Source organism: Pan troglodytes, chromosome 1 (assembly GCF_028858775.2).
Source record: "Pan troglodytes isolate AG18354 chromosome 1, NHGRI_mPanTro3-v2.0_pri, whole genome shotgun sequence".
In the NCBI taxonomy this organism is placed as follows: domain Eukaryota; kingdom Metazoa; phylum Chordata; class Mammalia; order Primates; family Hominidae; genus Pan; species Pan troglodytes.
Genome location: NC_072398.2, coordinates 215329260 through 215347484, shown reverse-complemented (window position 1 = coordinate 215347484; position 18225 = coordinate 215329260). Strand labels below are relative to the sequence as shown.

The following is an 18225-nucleotide window of genomic DNA, read 5'->3' as shown; positions in this document are numbered from 1 at the left end:
CTAGGCTGGTCTTGAACTCCTGATCTTAGGTGATCCGCCCACCTCGACTTTACAATGTGCTGGGATTACAGTCATAAGCCACTGCGCCTGGCCTAGATACTTTTATTTGGTGTGTTAGTAAAGAAGCATATATATTACTATATGATCAATTTGTGTTATATATCTTAAAAATTCTATCTCAGGAATTTTGAACATACACAAAAGTGGACACAATAGTCAGTGAATCCCAAGTACCTATCGTTCATCTCCAACAACCATCAGTTATGGCCTTATCTGCTTTTCTCCTTCCTGTATTTTTTTTTTTTTCTTGAGACAGGATCTCACTTTGTCACCCATGCTGGAGTGCAGTGGTGTGATCACTGCTTACTGTGTTCCTTCAACCTCCCGGGCTCAAGAGATCCTCCCATCTTAGCTTTCCAAGTAGCTAGGACTACAGGCGCACACCACCATACTCGGCTAATTTTTGTATTTTCTGTAGAGACAAGGTCTCACTCTGTTGCCCAGGCTGGTCTCGAACTCCTGGGCTCAAGTGATCTGTCTGCCTCGGCCTCTCAAAGTGCTGGGATTACAGGTGTGAGCCACTGCACCCAGCCTTTTTTTTTTTGAGACGGAGTCTCGTTCTGTTGCCCAGGCTGGAGTGCAGTGGCGTGATCTCAGCTCACTGCAACCTCTGCCTCCCGGGTTCAAGCTATTCTTGTGCTTCAGCCTCCTGAGTAGCTGGGATTACAGGCGTGTGCTACCACGCCCAGCTAGTTTTTCTATTTTTAGTAGAGACAAGGTTTCACCATGTTGGCCAGGCTGGTCTTGAACTCCTGACCTCAAGTGATCTGCCTGCCTCAGTCTCCCAAAGTGCTGGTATTACAGACGTGAGCCACCGTGCCCGGCCCCTATTTATTTATTTATTTTCATTAAAAAATGGTTTTTTTCTACCCAAGTTGGCGTGTAATGGCATAATTATGGTTCACTGCAGCCTCGACCTCCTGGGCTTGAGGTATCCTCCCACCTTAGCCTTCTCAGTATCTGGGACTATAGGCATGAGCCATAATGTCCAGCTAATTAAAAAAATTTGTTTTAGAGACAAGGTCCAGTGGCTCACACCTGTAATCCCAGCACTTTGGGAGGCCGAGGTGGGTGGATCATGAGGTCAGGAGATCGAGACCATCCTGGCCAACATAGTGAAATCCTGTGTCTACTAAAAATACAAAAATTAGCTGGGTGTGGTGGCACATACCTGTAATCCCAGCTACTTGGGAAGCTGAAGCAGGAGAATCACCTGAACCTCGTAGTTGGAGGTTGCAGTGAGCCGAAATCGTGCCACTGTACTCCAGCCTGGCGACAGAGCAAGACTCCGTCTCAAAAAGAAAGAGAAACAAGGTCTCACTATGTTGCCTAGGCTGGTCTTGAACTCCTGGGCTCAAGTGATCCTCCTGCCTTGTCCTACCAAAGTGCTGGGATTACAGGCATGAGTCACTGGGCCCAGCAAAAAAAAAAAAAGTTCAGGATCAGACTACAACTCCCACATCCCCTTTTCCCAAATTCACCAGTTAACATTTTGTCACATTTGCTCCATTACCCTCTGTTGTCTTTATGGCATGATGTCCTTCCACTCTAAATTCTCTAGTGTGTACCTCCCTGAAACAAGGACACTTTCCTGTATTGCCACCGTGTAGTCCTCCTAGTTAGGAAATCAGAATTGATACAACACTACCACCCAATGCATAGCCTAGGTGTATAGTAGGCTCTACCATTGAGGTTTGCGTAAGTACGCCCTGTTGTTTTCACAATGATGAAATCACGTAAAGATGCATTTCTCAGAATGTATCCCTGTTCTTAAGTGATGCATGACTATATTTGGATGATCAGTTGGATTTTAAAAGAGCTTGGCCAGGTGCAGTGGCTCTCGCCTGTATTCCAGCACTTTGGAAGGCTGAGGCAGGTGGATCACCTGAGTTCAGGAGTTCCAGACCAGTCTGGGCAACATGGTAAAACCCAGGCTGTAAAAAAAAAAAAAAAAAAAAAAAAAAAGCCGGGCACGGTGGCGCACACCAGTAGTCCCAGCTGTTCAGGAGGCTGAGGTGGGAGGATCACTTGGGCCCATGAGGCAGAGGCAGCAGTGAGCCGATACTGCGCTGCCGCACTCTACCCTGGGCAATAGAGAAAAACCCTGTCTCAAAAAACAAACAAACAAAAAACTTAATGTTTTGAAATAGTGGATAGCTATTATATGTGACATTGGTGTATCAGTTACTTTGAAATGAATCCTTCTGCTAACCAGCTGTGTTCTTCAATCAAACATATCTCTCCTTAATTAGTATTTTTAAAGTTTGAAATAGTTTTAAATTATATTGCAGTCAGTTTTCTTTTTTAGTTTTTTTTTTTTTTTAATTAAGAGATGGGGTCTGACTATGTTGCCCAGGCTGCAGTGCAGTGGCTATACACAGGTGAGATCATAGCTCACTGCAGCCTCCAACTTTTGGCTTCAAGCAATATTTCCGCCTCAGCCTGCCAAGTATATAAGATTACAGGTATGTGCCAGTGCACTCTATTTATAGTTCATTTTCTTTTTCTGTTTTCTTTTTCTTTTCTTTCTTTCTTTTTTTTTTTTTTTTGAGAGGGAGTCTTGCTCTGTCGCCCAGGCTGGAGTGCAGTGGCGGGATCTCAGCTCACTGCAAGCTCCGCCTCCTGGGTTCACACCATTCTCCTGCCTCAGCCTCCCGAGTAGCTGAGACCACAGGTGCCCGCCACAGCCCCCGCCACCACGCCCGGCTAATTTTTTGTATTTTTAGTAGAGACAGGGTTTCACCGTGTTAGCCAGGATGGTCTCTATCTCCTTACCTTGTGATCCGCCCGCCTCGGCCTCCCAAAGTGCTGGGATTACAGGCTTGAGCCACTGCGCCCGGCCTGAAAAGGAACTTTCATCACAGCTTTGTGTCTCAAAGAGTTGTAGCATTTTATTTCCTGTATATTGGATTGATTTGAAATTTGTTTTAAAAATGATTTTCGAGAGGACTTTTCCTAAAAAGACTTCTTATTTCTGGAGAAAGCTTTTAGTTTTAGAGATACTATAATTCAGAAGATTAAAATGTTGACTGGAGAGGCTCAGGTATTTAATAAGTATAAAGAATGATCAGTTAACATCTTTTTTTTTTTTTTTTTTGAGATGGAGTCTCGCTCTGTCACCCAGGCTGGAGTGCAGTGGTGCGATGTCAGCTCACTGCAAGCTCCACCTCCCGGGTTCATGCCATTCGCCTGCCTCAGCCTCCTGAGTAGCTGGGATTACAGGCGCCCGCCACCACACCCGGCTAATTTTTTGTATTTTTAGTAGAGACGGGGTTTCACCGTGTTAGCCAGGATGGTCTCGATAACCTGACCTTGTCATCCGCCTGCCTCGGCCTCCCAAAGTGCCAGGATTACAGGAATGAGCCACTGTGCCTGGACTTTTGTTTTGTTTTGTTTCTGAGACAGAGTCTTACTCTGTGGCCCAGGCGGAGAGCAGTGGCACGGTCTTGGCTCACTGCAATCTCTGCCTCCTGGGTTCAATTGATTCTGCCACCTCAGCCTCCCAAGTAGCTTGGACTACAGTTCCGTGCCACCATGTCCAGCTAATTTTTTTAAAAAATTGCTTTTTGGTAGAGATGGGGTTTCATCACATTGGTCAGGCTGAGTGACTTTTTTTTTTTTTTTGAGACAGAATCTCTGTCACCTAGGCTGGAGTGCAAATGGTGTGGTCTCGGCTCACTGTATTCCACCTCCCGGGTTCAAGCGATTCTCCCGCCTCAGCCTCCCAAGTACCTGGGACTATAGGCACATGCCACCACACCTGGCTAATTTTTGTATTTTTAGTAGTAACGGGGTTTTAGTATGTTGGCCAGGCTCGTCTCGAACTCCTGACGTCATGATCCACCTACCTCGGCCTCCCAAAATGCTGGGATTACAGGTGTGAGCCAGCGTGCCTGGCCCAGATACTTTTTTATGGAGTAAAGATAAAAGTCACTAGTTAAGTGAAATATTAGAAATATTTGTATATTTCCCATAGTTTTAAAAAATTATTATTTTACTGAAAAGTAAGTCCTAAGGATAGAAGCTGATTTCCTTCTCAGCAGTTGTACTGTAAATAACAGTATTAGTAAGCACCTTTTCAGAGTCCTTTCCATTCCCAGCAAGGACTCTCTTTTTTTGGTGGGGGGAGTAGTGACCGGGTCTTGCTGTGTTTCCAGGCTGGTCTCAAAACTCCTTGCTTTAAACATCCTCTCACCTTGGCCTCCCAGAGTGCTGAAATAACAGGACTGGGCCGGGTGCGGTGGCTCACTCCTGTAATCCCAGCACTTTGGGAAACTGAAGCGGGTGGATCACAAGGTCAGGAGTTTGAGACCAGCCTGGTCAATATGGTGAAACCCCGTCTCTACTAAAAATATGAAAAAATTAGCCGGGCGTGGTGGCACATGCCTGTAATCACAGCTACTCAGGAGGCTGAGGCAGGAGAATTGCTTGAACCTGGGAGGCCAAGGTTGCGGTGAGCTGAGATTGCACCACTTTACTCCAGCCTGGGTGACAGAGTGAGACTCCGTCTCAAAAAATAAAAAAACAAAAAACAAAAATTGCAGGAGTTAGCCACCATTCTTGGCCTTTTGAGGGACTCTTGATGTGGATTTTTGCTAATTTATGATTTAGTCCCTTGGCTTCTGCTAACTTCAGCTTTGTGTTTTGTAGCCTTCGTGTTTGGATCAGCTTGCCTTGCACCTTTTTTCTTAATCTAAGTGCTTTGTTTACTGTCATTACTTTAATAAATGTTTTATTTTGGTTATTAGCAGTTCTATTTACAATTATACTTCAGTTCTTCCTAGAAAAGTACTGTGTAAATCAGATACATTTATGAAAGCTACTCATTAATTATTGTGAGAATAGTGTCCGAATGTTAGCTTAATGGTCATCGTGATTATTTATATTCCTGCACTTTACTTTTTGATTCTTGCAGTATAAACTCCTGTCTTGTTCTCTGGGGAGGAAGCACACTGTGAATTTTTTCTAAGATTGTCTAAAATATTCAGGCTTTTTATTTGCTCTAACCAGTAGAATCTAAAGATTACAGAAACTTCGGAATTTTTCTCATAATTTGACAATCTTTTGAGAGGTTTGTCAGTTGAACACTGTCCCTTTGTTAAAAGTTAATTTTACTTAATAAATAATTTTTCATTAGATTGGAGTAAAATATAATGTGAGTATGTATGTGCATAAATAATTTTTTTTCGGTGAAGTGCGGGTAGCTCATGCCTGTAATCCCAGCACTTTCTGCTTTTTTTTTTTTTTGAGACGGAGTCTCGCTCTGTCGCCCAGGCTAGAGTGCAGTGATGCAATCTCAGCTTACTGTAAGCTCCGCCTCCCAGGTTCACGCCATTCTCCTGCCTCAGCCTCCTGAGTAGCTGGGACTACAGGTGCCCACCACCATTCCTGGCTAACTTTTTGTATTTTTAGTAGAGATGGGGTTTCACTGTGTTAGCCAGGATGGCTTCGATCTCCTGACCTCGTGGTCTGCCCACCTCAGCCTCCCAAAGTGGTAGGATTACAGGTGTGAGCCACCGCTCCCGGCCGAATCCCAGCACTTTTCCCATTCTCAGTGGGTAATAAAAGGTAGTTGGGTGTGGTGGTATGTACCTATAGTCCAGCTACTTGGAAGGCTTAGGCGGGCAGATCACTTGAGCCTGGGAGGTTGAGGCTGGATTGAGCCAAGATTGTGCCATTGGACTCCAGCCTGGGTGACAGTGAGGCTGTCTCAGAAAAACAAAACAAAACTGCGCATGCACACACACACAGACACATATAATTTTTTTCCTTACTGGAGTAATGAAGCCTGCAATAGTTCTGAAGAATGTCTGCATTCAGAACTTTACTGGAAATAGATGCCTTTTCCCAGGAGTTGTAATTATCAAGTTTTCTATGTTCAGGAATCCAGGCACTCACCCTGGATTCAGTAAACAGATAGGGGTATAGTTTTATTGGTTGAATTAAGCTTATTCTTGGTCTTAACATTTTCTTAAAGCCTTTCTACTTAGAACCAATAAATAGTTTCTAATATAAAAAAGTAATCTGGCTGGGTGCAGTGGCTCATACCTGTAATCCCAGCACTTTGGGAGACCGAGACTAGAGGACTGCTTGAGTCCAGGAATTGGAGACCAGCCTAGGCAACATGTTGAGACCTCATCTCTGTGGAAAACAAAAACATTAGCTGGGTGTGGTGGTGCCTGCCTGTAGTCCCAGCTGCTTAGGAGGCTGAGATAGGAGGATTGCTTGAGCCTGGGAGGTTGAGGCTGCAGTGAGCCATGATTGCACCACTGCACTCCAGCCTGGGCAACAGAGCAAACCCTTGTCTTAGAACAAAACAAACAAAAAAACTAATCTATTATGTTTTCAGCAATACTATTCACAATAGCCAAAAGGTGAATGCATCTCTAATGTCGATGACCAATGAATAGATAAACAGAATGCACTTATCAGATGTGTAATAAACAGAATTCATACAGTGGAGTATTCAGCCTTAGAAAGGAAGTTTTGACACATGCTACAACATTTGAAGACACTATGTAAGTAAAATAAGCCAGTTAACAAAAGAAGGAAAAGTGGACTGTATGATATACATATATGAGGTACCTAGCTACGGTAGTCAACTCCATAAAGACAGCAAGTAGAATAGTGGTTGCTTTTTTTTTTTTTTTTTTTGAAACAGTGTCTCACTCTGTTGCCCAGGCTGGAGTGCAGTGGCTCGATCTTGGCTCACTGCAACCTCCTCCTCTTGGGTTCAAGTGATTCTCGTGTCTCAGCCTCCCAAGCAGCTGGGACTACAGGCGCTTGCCACCACGCCTGGCTAAGTTTTGTACTTTTAGTAAAGATGGTGGTTTTGCCATGTTGGCAAGGCTGTTCTCAAACTCCTGGCCTCAAGTGATCTGCCTGCCTTGGCTTCCCAAAGTGTTGGGATTATAGGCGTGAGCCTCCGTGCCGGCCGGTTTTTTTTTTTTTTTTTCTAAATATTGTAAGCAGTGTTGTAGTAAGCAATTTTGTACTCTTGCAGACAAGTGCAGTTATACATGTATGATAAATGTTTGTGAATGGAATTTCTAGGTGTGTGAACTTAGGTTTGTGGGTTTTTTTTTTTTTTTTTTTTTGAGACAAGGTCTCGCTCTGTCACCCAGTCTGGAGTTCAGTGGTGTGATCATGCCCACTGCAGCCTGGAACTACTGGGCTCGAGCTCCCGTCTCAGCCTACCGAGTAGCTAGGGCTCAAGCTCCTGTCTCAGCCTACCGAGTAGCTAGGGCTCAAGCTCCCGTCTCAGCCTACCGAGTAGCTAGGACTCAAACTCCCATCTTAACCTCCTGAGTAGCTAGGACTACTACTAAGTGCCAACACACCTGGCTAATGTTTTTATTTTTAGTAGAAAAGGGGGTAGGGTGGGGAGGTGGGGAGGGGTCTTGCTTTGTTCCCCAGGTTGGTCTTGATGTCCTGACCTCAAATCGTCCTCGCCCCTTGGCTTCCCAAAGTGGTGGGATTATAGATGTTAGCCATCATTCCTGCCCATTTTTAAGATTTTGAGTGAAATTGAGCAGCTTTGAGTGTGTTTTTAATCTTAATTTTAATTTTTTTTTGAGATGGAGTCTCACTCTGTCGCCCGGGCTGGAGTGCAGTGGTGAGATCTCAGCTTACCGCAACCTCCGCCTCCTGGGTTCCAGCAATTCTCCTGCCTCAACCTCCCGAGTAGCTGGGACTACAGGAGCACGCTGCCATGCCTGGCTAAATTTTATATTTTAGTAGAGACGGGATTTCACCGTCTTGCTCCCAGGCTGGTCTCAAACTCCTGACCTCAGGTGATCTGCCGGCCTTGGCCTCCCAGAGTGCTAGGATTACAGGTGTGAGCCACCATGCCTGGCGAGTGTGTTTGTTTTAATTACCATTTGTGAGTGTGCTTTAGAAAATCTTCCTATGCAGGTATATGCCTGTTTTTCTTTTTTTTTTTTTTCTGAGACGGTGTCTCACTCTGTTGCCAGGCTGGAGTGCAGTGTCTGGATCTCAGCTCACTGCAACCTCCACCTCCTGGGTTCAAACGATTCTCCTGCCTCAACCTCCTGAGTAGCTGGGACTACAGGCACGCACCGCCACATCCGGCTAATTTTTTTGTATTTTAGTAGAGACGGGGTTTCACCGTATTGCCCCCAGGCTGGTCTCAAACTCCTCACCTCAGGTGATCCACCCATTTTGTCCTCCCAAAGTGCTGGGATTACAGGTGTGAGCCACCGCACCCAGCCACATTTGCCTGTTTTTTGTTGGGGCATCTCTTTCCCTTGATTTCTAATAACTCTGTATAGTTAGGAAATCGTCTATTTCTCAAGTGTTGCAAGTATTTTTTTTCTGCATTTGTCTTTTGACTTTATATCTTGCTATATAGGAGTTGTAATTTTTTTTTTTTTTGGAGATGGAGTCTCACTCTTGCCCAAGCTGTAGTGCAGTGGCATGATCTCAGCTCTCTGCAGCCTCAGCCTCCTGAGTTCAAGTGATTCAGGAGTTGTAATTTTTATGTGGTTTGATTTATGTAGTCTTTTCCTTTATGGTTTAGGGATTTTATATCATGCCAGTTCCAAAATTATACAACAGCTCAATTATTATTATTATTTTTGGCATAAGCTAATACATATCTTCAAACTATGAAAAATCTTCTTGCTCACCTCTTTTTCCTTCCCTCCTCCCATCCCTCCTAGTAGAGAAATACTTCAGGGTATGAGCTTTTTCTAAAAATGAAATTAGGGCTCTGTAGTTAACTTTCTTTTGCTGGCTTTAGGGATTCTCCGTATCTTTTGCCATCTTTAGTAATTATTTGTTACTAAATATTTGTTACTGAAAAGAGTGATTAAAGGAGGAATACATTAGTTTTTTTTGTTTTGTTTTGTTTTGTTTTGTTTTTTGAGACACAGTCTCACTCTGTTTCCCAGGCTGGAGTGCAGTGGTGCAATCTTGGCTCACTGCAAGCTCCGCCTCCTGGGTTCACACCATTCTCCTGCCTCAGCCTCCCAAGTAGCTGGGACTACAGGCGCCTGCCACCACACCCGACTAATTTTTTGTATTTTTAGTAGAGACGGGGTTTCACTATGTTAGCCAGGATAGTCTCGATCTACTGACCTTGTGATCTGCCCGCCTGGGCCTCCTAAAGTGGTGGGATTACAGGCGTGAGCCACCGCGCCGGGCCGGAATACATTAGTTATTTAAGAACAGCTCATATATCCATTATATATATAAAATCATTTCATAATAAATTTCTTGAAAGAGTTCTGTATTACCATGAAATGAAGCTAGCAGATTTTGACTATCATCAGCACCTCATCATATATAACGTTCCTAGTTAGGCGTGCTTGAAATAGAAAAATGCCTTCCATGGTTGCCTATTTATAGTAGGATGTGGCATACAGTTGATTTATAGTGAGATAACATAGAAACTTGTGACTAAAGGAGATATAAAATCTTTTGTGTTGAAGGACAGGGACAGGTATTTTTTGTATTTTTGAAAGATAACAGTTTTACTAAGCTATAACTCATAAACCATAAAATTTACCCATGTGAATTATACAATTCAGCTGTTTTTAATATATTCACAGAGTTGCGCAACCATCATCACTATCTAATTGTAGAATAGTTTCATCACCCCAGAATGAAACCCCACATCCATTAGCAGTCATTCTCCATTCTCCTTTGTCTTCAGCCCCTGGCAATCTCTAATTTACTTTCTGTTTGCATGGATTTGCCTATTTTGGACCTTTTGTGTATTATGGAATCATACAGTATGTGACTGGCTTCTTTCATTATGCATGTTCTCAAGGTTCATCCATATTTTAGCATATATCAGAACATCATTCTTTTTTGTTGCTGAACAATATTCCATTGAATGGGCATGCCCTCCCCCCTTTTATTTTTATTTTTAAGAGACAGGGTTTCACCATATTGCACAGGCTGGTCTCCAATTCCTGAGCTCAAGCAATCTGCCCACCTTGGCTTCCCACAGTGCTGGGGTTATAGGCCTGAGCCACCACGCCTGGCTCATGCCACGTTTTTTGTCCATTCATCAGTTGATGGCCATTTAGATTGTTTCTCATTTTTGGCTATTATGAAAAATGCTGCTATGAAAATATCTGTATATTTGTTGTTGTTTTTTGAGGCAGGGTCTTGCTCTTTCACCCAGGCTGGGTGGCTATCTCACCAGCAATGTATGAGGGTTCAGATTTCTCTTCATCCTCATTATTAGTTGTCATTACCTTTTTTTTTTTTTAGCTGCCCTAGTGGGTATGAAATGGTATATAATTGTGATTTTGATTTTGATTTCCCTAATGACTAATGATGACTAAATTTACCATCTTTTCATGTGTTTATTGGCCATTTATGTATCTCTCTGTATATGTATATGTGCTCTGCCACCCAGGCTGGTGTGCAGTGGCGTGATCTCAGCCCACCGCAACTTCCGCCTCCTGGGATCAAGCAATCCTCCTGCTTCAGCCTCCTGAGTAGCTGGGACTACAGGCATGTGCCACCACACTTAGCTAATTTTTGTGTATTTTGTAGAGTTGGGATTTTGCCACGTTGCCCAGGCTGGTCTCAAACTCCCAGGCTAAAATGATCCACCTCCCTTGGTCTCCCAAAGTGTTGGGATTCAGGAGTGAGCCACTGCGTCCGGCCCCAGCTAATTAAAAAAAAAATTATATATATATATTTATTTATATACATATATATTTATAGAGATGAGGTCTTGCTGTGTTGTGTAGGTGGGTCTGGAACTCATGGTTTCAAGTGATCCTCCCACCTGGCCTCCCAAAGCTTTGGGATTACAGACTTCAGCCACTGTGTCCAGTCTCATTTTAGAAAATTGGATTGTGCTTTTCATTGAGTTTTAGGAGTTCCCTATCAGAGATATAATCTGTAATTATTTTCTCCTATTCCATAGGTTTATGTCTATTTTTGATATGTCTTTAGATAGAATAAAACTTTTTTTTTTTTTTTTTGAGATGGAGTCTCGCTCTGTTGCCCAGGCTGGAGTGCAGTGGCGCGATCTCGACTCACTGCAAGCTCCGCCTCCCGGGTTCACGCCATTCTCCTGCCTCAGCCTCCCAAGTAGCTGGGACTACAGGTGCCCGCCACCACGCCCAGCTAATTTTTTGTATTTTTAGTAGAGACGGGGTTTCACCACGTTAGCCAGGATGGTCTCGATCTCCTGACCTCGTGATCTGCCTGCCTTGGCCTCCCAAAGTGCTGGGATTACAGGCGTGAGCCACCGTGCCCAGCCAGAATTAAACTATTAACGGTTTTAATTTGTCATTGTCATTTAGCTATTTAGATTTATCATTGACTTGCTGGATATTTGTTAAGTTTTACTTTTGGTTTTAATTTATTTTAACTGACATGAGGTGTATGACATATTACAAATTTTACTGTCTTACTTGGTTATGTTCAAATTGTAGGAGTCTTGTAATCTGAGTATATGATTTCAAGTTATATGCTACATTTAGTGTGTTGAAATATGGGGATATCAGTAATTGTGAATGGAGTAGTCTTAATATCTACTTCAGTTATGTTGATGACAAGTAACAGCTTTTATTAAATTAATTAATTAATTAATTTATTTATTTTCGAGATGGAGTTTTGGCTCTTGTTGCCTAGGCTGGAGTGCAGTGGCGCAATCTCGGCTCACTGCAGTCTCTGCCTCCCAGGTTCAAGCGATTCCCCTGCCTCAGCCTCCTGAGTGGCTGGGACTGCAGGCGGGCACCACCACACTCGGCTAATTTTTTGCGTTTTAGTAGAGATGAGGTTTTACCATGTTGGCCAGGATGGTCTCCATCTCCTGACCTGGTCATCTGCCTGCCTTGGCCCTCCCAAAGTGCTGGGATTACAGGTGTGAGCCACCGTGCCCGGCCCTTTTGGTCTAAATATAAACTCACGTGGGTTGAATTATAAATTAGTAATTCATTTATAAAATTTTGTTACAAAAAAGGTAATAAAAGTATTAATGTTACTACATTAGTGCCCATGATTTGGTGGTTGTAATGGATACATTTATGATTTAACTGAGTTCAAAAGAGGAATGATTTTAATCTTTTTATAATGTAAAAAACCAGCACAAACATTTATTGTCTCTACTGTTTTTATTTATTTATTTATTTATTTATTTATTTATTTATGAGACAGGGTCTTGCTCTATTGCCCAGGCTGGAGGTGAGTGGCATGGCCATGACTCACTCATGGCCATTTTCACTGATGCTCCTGCCTCAACCTCCCAAATTACTGGGATTACAGGTGTGTGCCACCATGTGGCGTGTTGTCTCTACTGTTACAGGTAGCCTAGCCAAACTTGAATATATTCATCTCTTATGACTTTTTCTTATCCCTTATGGTGTGTTTATTTGCTCTTTGCTTTTTGTCTGTCTATAGTTATTGATTTTTTTTTTTTTTTTTTGGGACAGAGTCTCACTCTGTTGCCCAGGCTGGAGTGCAGTGGTGTGGTCTTGTCTCACTGCAACCTCACTGCCTTCTGGGTTCAAGCGATTCTCCTGCTTTAGCCTCCTGAGTAGCTGGGATTACAGGCGGGCACCACCATGCCTGGCTAATTTTTGTATTTTTAGTAGAGATGGGGTTTCACCATGTTGGTCAGGCTGGGTATTGAACTCATGACCTCAGGTGATCCACCCGCCTCGGCCTCCCAAAGTGCTGCGATTACAGGTGTGAGCCACTGTGCCCAGCCGATCATTTGCTTTTGAATAAGGCACAGCTGTGGTGATGATGGGATGGAAAGGTGGAAAAGTAGGCAATACACAAAGCCATGGGTAGTTTGATAAAAATGTGATCTTTTGGAAGTTATATATTGGGTTTTAGTTGGGTAGGTGGCTATGTAATTTGCGTGCATCTTCAAAAGGCTTGATACTCGTCCTCATTTACAACTCTATAATAACTTTTTCTCCCATAGCAGGATTTCAAAACTTTGAGAGCTAGTAAAGATGGGATCTTATTCCCTGGAAATAGAACAGTAATGTTAATGATCATAAAACGACTCAGATGTGATTTTTTAGCTCTAGAAATTAACTGGGCAAAGAGGGATTAGATGCAAAATTTGAATGTGTTATTTTCATTGGTGTTCTGTTGTCTTGCTTCAAGAATGACTCAGAGAGAATTGTTTTCTATAGTAGTATGACTTGTGTGAGAATGAAGTGTGTGGCAGTTCTTTCCTATTGCTTATTAGGTCAGTTGCAAAAGCTAAGATTAAAATTAATCATTGCGTTCCTATTGATAGCCTAGCCAATAAAGGTTGAATGTAGTCACTTCTAGAAAGGAGGAGTATTGAGAGAATTCCTTGGATTTTAGCATACTAAGGATTTTAAAGCTTTGTGTAATTGATGCTTTGGAAGTTATGGAGTGAGTTTCTTATGCAGTTGATGAAAACAATTTTAGAATGGGAGGGGTCTTCTTTTCACATACCAACGAACAGAAAATTGTAAATAAATATCATGAGGCTAGGGATCTATGTTTTGTTCCCAGGATGTGTTAAGCTCCTAGAACAATGCCTTTTTTTCTTTTTTGAGATGGAGTCTGACTCTGTTGCCCAGGCTGGATCTCGGCCCACTGCGTCCTCACCGCCTCCTGGGTTCAAGTGATTCTCCTGCCTCAGCCTCCTAAGTAGCTGGGATTATAGGCGTGTGCCACCACACCTTGCTAATTTTTGTATTTTTAGTAGAGGTGGGGTTTCACCATGTTGGTCAGGCTGGGTCTCAAAATCCTGACCTCATGGTCTGCCTGCCTCAGCCTCCCAAAGTGCTGGGATTTCAGGCTTGAGCCACCATGCCTGGCCTCAACAGTGCCTTTTAAAACCATATAGTTAATAACCTAATCGGGATTAGAACCCTAGTCACTTTTCTCATGTATTTTCTATTTTCTTTGTTGAGACTGAGTCTCGCTCTGTCACCCAGGCTGGAGTGCAGTGGCACGATCTTGGCACACTGCAATCTCCACCTCCTGAGCTCAAGCAATTCTCATGCCTCAGCCTCCCAAGTAGCTGGGATTACAGATGTGTACTACCATGCCCAGCTAATTTTTTTGGATTTTTAGTAGAGGCGATCCACCTGCCTGGGCCTCCCAAAGTGCTGGGATTACAGGTGTGAGCCACTGCACCCAGCCTGTATAAATAATTTTAATTGTACCTATATTATAAAGTTTAACAGTTTTAACTCCCTGGAGAAAGAAAATTAAGTAGCAAAAAAATTACATTAAAAAAATTAGACTGTCACTTGCAAATGGACACAAAAATATTTGGATTTACTTTTGCCTTTAAGTAAGGAGTGTTTGAGTACTTCAGTTTTCCAGTACGATTGTCACTTAATGAATTAAGTTAAAATGAAATCTGTAAAATAGCTATGTATAGTTTTTATTTTAATATAAGTTTTACAGATTTTTAAATTACTTTGATTCTATCTTAGGTTCAGTAGTCGTTTTTAGACTATAAATATTTGTAAAAACTTCTGAGAAGTGTATTTCAAGGCCGGGTGCTGTGGCTCATACCTGTAATCCCAGCACTTTGGGAAGCCAAGGCAGGCAGATCACCTGAGGTCAGGAGTGCGAGACCAGCCTGGGCAACATGGCGAAACCCCATCTCTACTAAAAATACAAAAAACATTAGTTGGGTGTGGTGGCATATGCCTGTAATCCTGGCTTCTTGGGAGGCTGAGGCACGAGAATCACTTGAACCTGGGAGTTGGAGGTTACAGTAAGTGCACTCCAGTCTGGGTGACAGAGTGAGACTCTGTCTCAAAAAAAAAAAAAAAAAAAAAAAGTGCATTTCAGCTAAGGGTTCTAGAAAGGTGAAGGGGAGTTTTGTAAATATTATATTTAAGGAATGGGCCGGGCGCGGTGGCTCATGCCTGTAATCCCAGCACTTTGGGAGGCTAAGGCGGGCGGATCACGAGGTCAGGAGATCGAGACCATCCTGGCTAACACGGTGAAACCCCGTCTCTACTAAAAATACAAAAATACAAAAAATTAGCCTGTTGTTGTGGCAGGTGCCTGTAGTCCCAGCTACTCGGGAGGCTGAGGCAGGAGAATGGCGTGAACCCCAGAGGTGGAGCTTGCAGTGAGCTGAGATTGCGCCACTGCACTCCAGCCTGGGCAACAGAGCGAGACTCCATCTCAAAAAAAAAAAAAAAGAAATGAGAGTAATGTAATAATGCGATACAGATATTTTCCCCAGAGAGAAAAACGTTAAGTGTAAAAGAGAGCCATTTAAAAAGTCATTTTGCAGGTCGTCCCTCCTACATACATAACGCAAATTGTCCAAAAAAAATCTAAAAACTCATTTTGGAAAATTATTGATATGCAGCAATAACGTTGACTTTATTTTTTCCAGATATGGCCGCGTGGAAAGTGTCAAAATTCTTCCCAAGAGGGGATCTGAAGGAGGAGTGGCTGCCTTTGTGGATTTTGTGGACATCAAAAGTGCACAGAAAGCTCACAACTCGGTCAACAAAATGGGTGACAGAGACCTACGCACGGATTATAATGAACCAGGCACCATCCCGAGTGCTGCTCGGGGATTGGATGATACAGTTTCCATAGCATCTCGTAGTAGAGAGGTTTCTGGGTTCAGAGGAGGTGGTGGAGGGCCTGCTTATGGTCCCCCACCGTCACTTCATGCACGAGAAGGACGTTATGAGCGGAGACTTGATGGGTAAGTTCCAAGGTTTCTGTAGGCAGGTATTTTGTATTTGATATGGTGAGAAACAGAAACTCATATTTAGGGGCCCCAGATGGATTTAAAGTTTTGGGCATTCTCAATGTTTCCTATTTTGGGTTGGAAACGGAAGTGATTTCTATCCCAATGGCTGGTATCTTATGGAATCGTAGAGGATATTTCCTGCAGCTGATTGGATATCTGTTCCTGAGATATAATGTGATGGAAGATTTCCTGTGGAAGCATCATTTTTGGAGTTACCTGTCTTCTAGAATTACTTATTCCTTCTCTTGGATAATGTTAAGTCCTTCCTTGGATATATCCCTTCTACCTGATGGAGCTATTTGGCTTTTGTGTTCATACTATATGGAATATTTCTGGAATATTAGAGCCTACAGATTCTTTTAGAAGTTGATATCTGCCTCTCCATTTTCACTACATAAAATGTACAAACAAATTGGATTGTAACAAAAAATCTGGCAGACCATAATGATTCAACCACTTGGATTCTACAAACAATACTTTAACATGGAAATGTGTACTTGGATGAAGAAGAGAGAAGGCAATGCCTGATTTTTCCATTTTGGATCTACACAATTTCTGTATTGTTGGAATTACACTCTTTGATGGAATGGGGAAAAATTAAAATGATGGATGTTTCCTAAATCCTGGAATATAGCCATTCTTTTCTAATTGCTGGGATATATGGGATGTCTTGCTGTCAAGATTCCACTAGCCCAGGGAAAGAGGATTACTATATCATTTCTTAAGCAAGTTGCTGTCCAATCAAAGGTACTTTAGCTTTGAACACATGGTGATGATCAGTTGTGGATACAGCAATCAAAATTGACTGGGCTGGATGGCTACAAAAGTGAACTATTGGCGAGCAACTGTGCCTTCCTCATTCGTTGGAATTGTAGAGGATATTTCCTCTTCTGCCAGCTACCTGATTCATACTTAGGGCTGGAAATATTTATGAATGTGGATAAATTTCTAATTGTCTGCTATCTCAAGAAAGAAGTCTGGGGGTTTGAGAGTTACAGTTTGTCTGGGACTACTTGCTTCCAGTGGAATTATTTTGTCTGGTCACTAAGATTTTTTTTTTCTTGTGGTTCATCTAAATATCATTTGACACCCTTGCCCATTAAGAAGGTGGATTACCCCCATAAGAGGGGCCAAAATTGGGGAAGTTATGTTCACAATTCTCTCCCTAGATTTAATTGGGATTATAGGTCGTGTTTCCACACTTGGAAAAGGTTGGTATGTCCTGACCTGTGTATATTAGCCCCTCTCCTAACCCAAGTCAAACTCTCTTTTTTTCCCCACTAACTCTAGAAGTATTTAGTACTAATAGTGAATCAGAGAATAGCCATTAGATTTCAGCTCTGCTAGCTCTTGTGCCTGCCTTCTGTATCTTCTTAATGGATAAGAACTTTGCGTATTTATAAAATAGCAGCTGTAGCAGTAATCGTCCTAGAACTTTTTTGCCTATTGCTTCTGTTAAATCATTAATAATGGCTTTCACTGATTAACATTTGATAGGGTGCTAAAGTAATTATTTATGGCATTTTAAGTCTCAAAGGAAACCCTCTTATTTGTTAGACATTGAAATATAAAAATTTCAGAACTGTAGTAAATAAAAGAGAAACTCATTTAATACATTTAAGTAGGAAAGATATAGAATGTTTATCATGCCAGTTGTTTTTCACAATAGCAGCAAAAAAGCTAAACTAAGCCTAGGAAGGTGGGGTTGCTACTAAGTGAAATGTGATAAAGAATATTAATGGAGAGACCTGGAATCTAAGCATGTACTGGGGATCTGGTATTAATTGTTATAAGATTTTGCCAGATATTCTTCATTGGAGAGATTCTAATTCTTTATGTTTCATGATTCCTTAATCCCTTTTGATAGAAGATAGATCCAGAGATGGGTTGAGGAGAAACTCAAGTGAAATGGTCTTTTAGGAACTCAGGAGCTGAGTTCTAGTTCTCTACAAAAGTAGAGAACTTACGATTTCTTTATAGGATTATAACTAGTTTTTAATATTAACACATAATTGCATGTGTGTAATCGTACATGCAACGTGTTTTGTACTTTTTAGGTTGACAGATATTCACATCCTACTAAATGATTGTTTTAATTAAGTTAAGCTATTTTGCTAATAGCGACCTTAGAATATCTTATAGTTCCTAATGTTACCTAATTTCATCACAGGCAATTTGAGTATAGCTAAAAGCCAAAAGAACATATTTCCTACAACCATTGAGTTTATACATTAAGAAATTGAATCATGGAATAGGCATTTTTAAAGTCATTTGGAATTTGATAGCACAGGAGTAAATAATTTTTATTTTTATTTAAATTCACATAGAGTAGCATGTGGTAACCCAATATTTTGATACTTGAAGTGGTTTTTTTTTTGAGATTCTATTTTTATTATTAAATGTAATTGGGTACCGCTGTGCAGTCTATGTAGTCTAGTTTATGTAGT

At 42.0% G+C, this 18225-nt stretch overlaps 1 protein-coding gene across 8 annotated transcripts in view; it reads left to right on the top strand.

Annotated features, from left to right (window-relative positions):
• The window catches only part of SPEN (spen family transcriptional repressor), a 92084-nt gene that overhangs the window by 9093 nt on the left and 64766 nt on the right, over nucleotides 1-18225 (top strand). For 6 of the 8 annotated variants that reach the window (XM_016954756.3, XM_063804913.1, XM_016954761.4 and 3 more), the window contains exon 2: nucleotides 15410-15730. In XM_016954756.3, the coding sequence (XP_016810245.1) occupies nucleotides 15410-15730 (321 nt within the window). Of the gene's footprint in view, nucleotides 1-15409; nucleotides 16990-18225 lie in introns of all 8 variants that reach the window. The other 2 variants (XM_016954759.3, XM_063804914.1) reach the window with 1 other exon arrangement.